The sequence below is a fragment of the Olea europaea genome, chromosome 16 (genome assembly GCF_002742605.1).
Source record: "Olea europaea var. sylvestris chromosome 16, O_europaea_v1, whole genome shotgun sequence".
NCBI classification, from domain to species: Eukaryota; Viridiplantae; Streptophyta; class Magnoliopsida; order Lamiales; family Oleaceae; genus Olea; species Olea europaea.
The window spans coordinates 8,324,825-8,330,790 of NC_036252.1; the positions used below are offsets into that span (position 1 = coordinate 8,324,825).

General features: G+C 37.1%; 1 protein-coding gene across 1 annotated transcript in view; it reads left to right on the top strand.

The window, feature by feature from the left end:
- Nucleotides 1-661: 661 nt before the first annotated feature.
- The window catches only part of LOC111412590 (BTB/POZ domain-containing protein At3g44820-like), a 7,104-nt gene continuing 1,799 nt past the window's right edge, over nt 662-5,966 (top strand). Inside the window, exons 1-3 of the mRNA XM_023043527.1 lie at nt 662-1,569; nt 2,382-2,451; nt 4,754-5,962. Coding sequence (XP_022899295.1) covers nt 1,520-1,569; nt 2,382-2,451; nt 4,754-5,962 — 1,329 coding nt within the window. The 5' untranslated portion in view covers nt 662-1,519. The remainder of the gene's footprint in view (nt 1,570-2,381; nt 2,452-4,753; nt 5,963-5,966) is intronic.

The window sequence follows — 5,966 nt, forward strand, 5'->3', positions numbered from 1 at the left end:
GCGAGCTCGTGAATTTATTTATTTATTTATTTATTTTTGCAAATTTTTCAATTTTTATTGATAAAATTTCAATTTTTTCCATTTTTTTGGACGAGTTGGCTCGTGAGCTCGGCCCACGAGCCGCTCGTCGAGCTCGGGCTCGTCATTTGACGAGCTCGAGCAGCCCACGAAATGACCAGTCCGAGCAGCCCACGAGCCGAGCTTTGACGAGCCGAGTCGGCGCCCGGCTCGGCCCATTTGACATTCCTATCGTCATCTATTATTTTTCCTGTTTGGCCTCCATTTTATAGAATTGAAAATAGGTGAAATAGTATTTTTTTGAAAAATGAGTGGTTAAAAAAGAATGAAATTTTTTTGATTTACATATAATATTATTTTATGCAAGATTGTGTGATTAAAAATAAGAGAGAGAAAATGTAATGTAATAGAAATTAATGAGTCCAAACAGGGGCTAAAGATGTCCAAAGTGACTTTTCTTTAACAAGATTGATGGATTGAGACGACAGTAATCCGAAATTGTAGCCATTTGTGATTTCAAAAGGCACAATTTCACTTTGTACCTAAACAAACAAATAAAGCACAAAACACACTGCTTCGCTGCCTTTAATAGGCGCCCTCCTCGATTCGCACACCCGCTGTTCGACAAAAGCGAGACTGAACTGGAAACACAGTAAAATATTACAATTTACATAAATTGGCACCTGGGATCCGAATATCAGATAACCTCTCTCCTAATGATTAGTCATGTCCTCTTATCTCCATGTCCCCTCGGCCGGCCTATATTTCCTTCTCTCTGTTCAACCACCCCACACAGTTTGAAGACACGTATTCAAGTTTGATATTATAATCATTGAAATGGGTCAAACCCATAAAGAAAATGTTAAACACATATGACTTATGAGTGAAAAATCGAATCTTTGCACGAATTGCCGCCTTTATTTTTCAGTAAGAAACCGGGCACTTTAATACTTTATATTGTTATAATTTACACGTATGGTGAACTACAAAAATATGTGAAGTCTAAGTAAAGTATGATCCATACTGTTGCTTTGTTGTTGGGCTTTTTTTATATACACGAAAAGCATAATGCGAGGTTGTAAAGATGGCGTCTTTATGGGTCATGATTGTTGTTTTTTCCTGTTACCAAAGGTTGACTCGGCAAACTCAGTTTTCTTTTTTGTTTTTAATTTTGTGGCAAACTGGGTATCTGTGGTTGATATGGTTGGTAGGCTTCCATTTAGAAGAAATTTATTTATTTACTTAAATAATAATTAATGATGTGATGAGCTGTGGGCATCATAATGTCAGGGATTCTGTAGTTTGTAATCAATTGAATTGAAGTGGGTAAAATTTTGGTTTCGAGGGAAAGAAAAAAAAGAGAGGGAATTTATATTCAATTGTTGGGCATTTATTATAGAGAACCAGAACTCAATTGAATAGACTATTTGCTTTAAAAGAATCGGAGTGAATATTTTCCAGAAAGGAAGAGGCTACTGAGGTTTGAAAGGTCGGGCTCCGGATGGCCCCTGCAGCTAAAAGTACTGGATTTTATTGCGAAGGAAATGAATGGTATTCATTATCCGTTTCTTTCTGTCTTTCAAAACCCATTTTATATTTCTGAGAATTCTGTTTAATTCTTGATCATCCATGAAAGTCCTCGCTGACAGAGGGGAAGACACAGATGTGCCGTTCTATTATGCTAAAAATTTGTGTTCTATTTTCCCAAGAATTTATACACTCACGTATTCAGTGTTGTTTTATGTAAAATTTTACATCTAATTACTCAGCTAAAGTTGCTAGAGCGAGGATAATTAATTTTAAATTAACGTGTGTAGGAGTGATGTTATATTGTTCACTGCAATGGAGGGTAACGGTATTGGGGAGAGGGAAAGCAATCTTCACTGGAGAATAGAACTCAAGTCTTTTTCCATTTCATATGTAACTTGACCAGGGTAATGCTCCCTTGGGACTTGAAGTCCGGTTTGGTTCATATTATAAATTAACTGAGATTGGACTGAAAAAATTGAGTGGGTTCGGGTGATTGTCTTTCACTGGAGATAATTTTTGGACTCCATCAATTTGATATTAGATGAGTACACAACCAAGCTTGTCCTTGATGAGAAGGGAAATATGAATTTATGGTATTTTTGGATTTTCTAAGGAAGGTATTTGAATAGAACAATGCTGGCTCCTGTACAGGCCACACACATTATAAGGGGGGGGGGGGGAATTTTTTTTTTTTTTTCAAATAATTCCCCACCCCTCACATAGCACGTGAGGGGGCCTGTAAATTAGGCATTTTTCATTTGAATATGCCTCGAGATGATGTTATTGTTGAATGTTGTGCCAAAATGGCATGAAAGTTATTTTTTTCCTTTTAGGTTCTGCAATTCGAGTCTGCCGAGTGATATCATAGTGGTGGTGGATGGAGTAAGCTTTCATCTTCACAAGGTAATTTTTCTTTTCATGATTTAAAATCATGCCAAAAGAAGAATGATGATTAGTTTGTCTTTGTATGAATTCTTTGATAGTTCTTAAGAGTGGCTTCTTGCTGATACTGATGTGCTGGGAATGTAGACATTCATTTGATCAACTGGGAATCCAGATTACATCAAGATGCTAACCATGTAAGAATACCAAAAACCGTAGTGCAGGGGGGAGAGTCTCCTCTTTGAAAATGTTCATAGTTGAGTCTAGGTTTCATCTTCTTATAAGAAGGACTGAAGGGGATCTGAGGGTTCTGTTGCAGTTTTAGGAAGTCAACAGAATGTGGTCAACTTTGGCAGTTCATATGGTTTGATTCTTACATTTTGGGGTTTTACATTGAGAGATCTTTGGAAAAATATGTTGTTTCTCGGTTTACTCATCTCTTCTGATGTTCGGACATTTCGAAATGATTGGAGTACTCGTGCCGGACATGACATGACATGGGTATGAGTATGGGATATGTGTCGGATCTTCCAAATTTCAACCGGACACTTCCCCGTTTTCGCTTCTTCTTTCTTTTTCTTCTCCTTTTTGTTCCCCATTTCTACTCTCTATAAACCTAACACCGCCTCCGAGAGGATAGAGAAAGGCAATGGCGCTAGTTTTCCCTCTTTATTCTTCTTTCTTTTTCTTTTCCTTTTCTTCTTCTTTTTTTCCCTCCCTCTTTCCCTCTCTGTATTGGTGGTTTAGGATTTTATTCGTATAAAATGAAAATGGGCTCCATATAATGTTACTTAGTGCTTCACTAAGTCCAAACTGCAATCAAATCCTTCACTTTTTATTTTATATAACATTTAGTAATTAACATCTCATAATTGAAAACTAAACCTCAAAATTCTATTTTATTCGTCTTGACCCCTTATTCAATAATCGTTTCCTTCTTTGTGAACAATTGTTTTTGGTATATTCAAAATGACATTTTGGGTTAGTAAAAAAATTGAAATTTGAAAAACACACCTGTGTTCGAAATTTAGACTTTTTTTAACCATGTCCCCACATCCTACATTTTATAAATAAAATATCTGATGCTTAGATACGTACCCATACTCGAGTCTGAGTATCATAGTTTATCCCTATCTTACATCATAGGTAGCACTTTGATTTTTATTGACAGGTTTCAGACAATAGCAACTAGAAGGCATTCATTTTTTTATTGATTACGTTTCAAAATATTTATCGGGGATATTTTATAATGATTTGTTTTCCTACCACAATAATCGCAGCTCAAATATTTGCTTGTTTGTGCTATGAAGTTGAACCGAACGAGACTCCCTTCTTGGCTCTAGCTTCTGATTGCAAAAAGTTGAGCTTCTAGATTGGGAATTTGGAATTGAGATGTAATTTGTGGCACAAGTCCCTAATATCAACCCCCTTTGTTTAATTAAAGCAATTTTGTTGTTCTTGTAATTTTTAGACCATGATCAATTAAGGAAAAGCACGACTTTGTTCATTTTTGGCCTATGGCCACAAGAAAGAATAAAGCAAATAGTTTGGTCCGACCTGAGGTACATACTGTTATTCTGCTATTTACCTTCCAGTCGTTTTTCTGCACGCTTGTTGAAGAAATTATATCATTATATAGGGCAGAAGGTAACATAATCTTTTATGGTAAGTTTTGGGAATTTCATTCCGTAATTTTGAGAATGATAGTAGGGTAGTTCACTTTGCATCTGATTAAACCCTTCCATTTCTAAGTAGTTTTTGTTCTGATAGTTAAAAGTTAAATTTCTTAATATGGAAAGCACTTTTATAAAAGTAATTGTAAAATCATGTCAAATCACTAAGGAGTGTCAGCATGGAGTTACTTGAATTCCTACACTAATGATAGTTCATTAGAGTTATTGGTTGTTGCAGGTATAAGGTTGTAAAAATACGTCAATAACTGGGACTAAGTATCACCATATATATTTGAGAGAAGATGATTTTTGGGTAACACATGTTTCTAATTAATCTAGTGATATTTAAATGATTTTCTTGGGTCCCAGCTTATTCCAATGACTTGTAGTTTTGGTTCTTATTTATTTTCCACGAGGTCTTCGATAAGTTCCCTGGAGTGTTTTTTTTATGTTTATCCCTTTCTCGCCTCTGCAATTTTCCATATTCCTGTGTGTTTCTGCACTTGGATGTCTTTCTAATTGGTTAACAGCGTCATTCTCAAGTTTTTCATATTTATTTTCTGGTAAATCACTCTCAGTAGCTGTTGTATTCGTTATTCATCGGGATTAAGTGTTTGTTCGCTGCCTCATAAAAAATGCTTCTTTTCCAGTTTCCTCTTCTATCTAGGTGCGGGAGGATAGCAAACATTGTTGAAGAAACGCAGATTACCAACAAGAAGACTATCATGGTTAATCTTGAAGAATTCCCCTGTCAATCTGACACATTTTTGGCTATAGTTAAATTTTGTTATGGTGGTCGAGTAGAATTGACACCAAGGAATGTGGTAATGGTGTATTGTGCTGCAGATTACCTCGATATGACAGATGATTATGGAGAAGATAATTTGTTGTCCAAGTCAGAGAGTTTCTTCCACAAACAGGTTCTCCAAAACTGGAAGGACTGCATTTTGGCTCTCCGAAGCTGTGAACCAGTTATTTCAAGAGCAGAAAAGCTTCATATAGTTGGTAGATGTCTGAACGCTTTATCTGTTATGGTCTGTACTGACACCACTCTGTTCGGATGGCCTATGATGATGTATGGTAGTTTACAGAGCCCAGGAGGTAGCATCCTGTGGAATGGGATAAACACCGGTGCAAGAATCCATAGCATAGAATCCGACTGGTGGTTCGAAGACATCTCATATCTAAATGTGGCGTTGTTTGAGAGACTAATTCAGTCGATGGCGGCCAGAGGAATACGACCCGAAAATTTATCTGGAGCTATAATGTATTATTGCAAAAAGTATCTTCCTGGGTTGGGCCGTTGGCAGGGTGGACAAAGCGGCATACCCAGATCGGTTGCTAGTTTTAGCTTGACGCCTGCTGCCGTTGACCAGAGAGTTCTCTTGGAAAGTGTTGTGAAACTGCTGCCTGAAAAGCAGGGAAAATCTTTTTGTCGTTTTCTGTTGGGACTTCTACGTGTTGCATTGATATTGGGGGTTAATCATACATGCCAGGACTCTTTGGAAAGGAGAATAGGGACGCAGCTAGAACTTGCAACCCTTGATTGTCTACTTATACCTAGTTACTCAGATTCCGATACTTTATACAACACTGATTGCGTTGAGAGGATGATTAATCATTTTGTATCTTCTGAACCAAAAGTAACTTCTGTTTCTCCAACATCGTTGAACCTAGAATCATCACCATCATCTGGACGGTTGAAGAGAGTTGCTAGATTGGTAGATAACTATATTGCGGAAGTTGCTTCTGATGTGAACTTGAAGCTTGGACAGATACGTACATTGGCAGAAGCCTTGCCAGAACCTTCAAGATCTTTGCACGATGGACTCTACCGAGCACTGGATATATACTTTAAGGTTC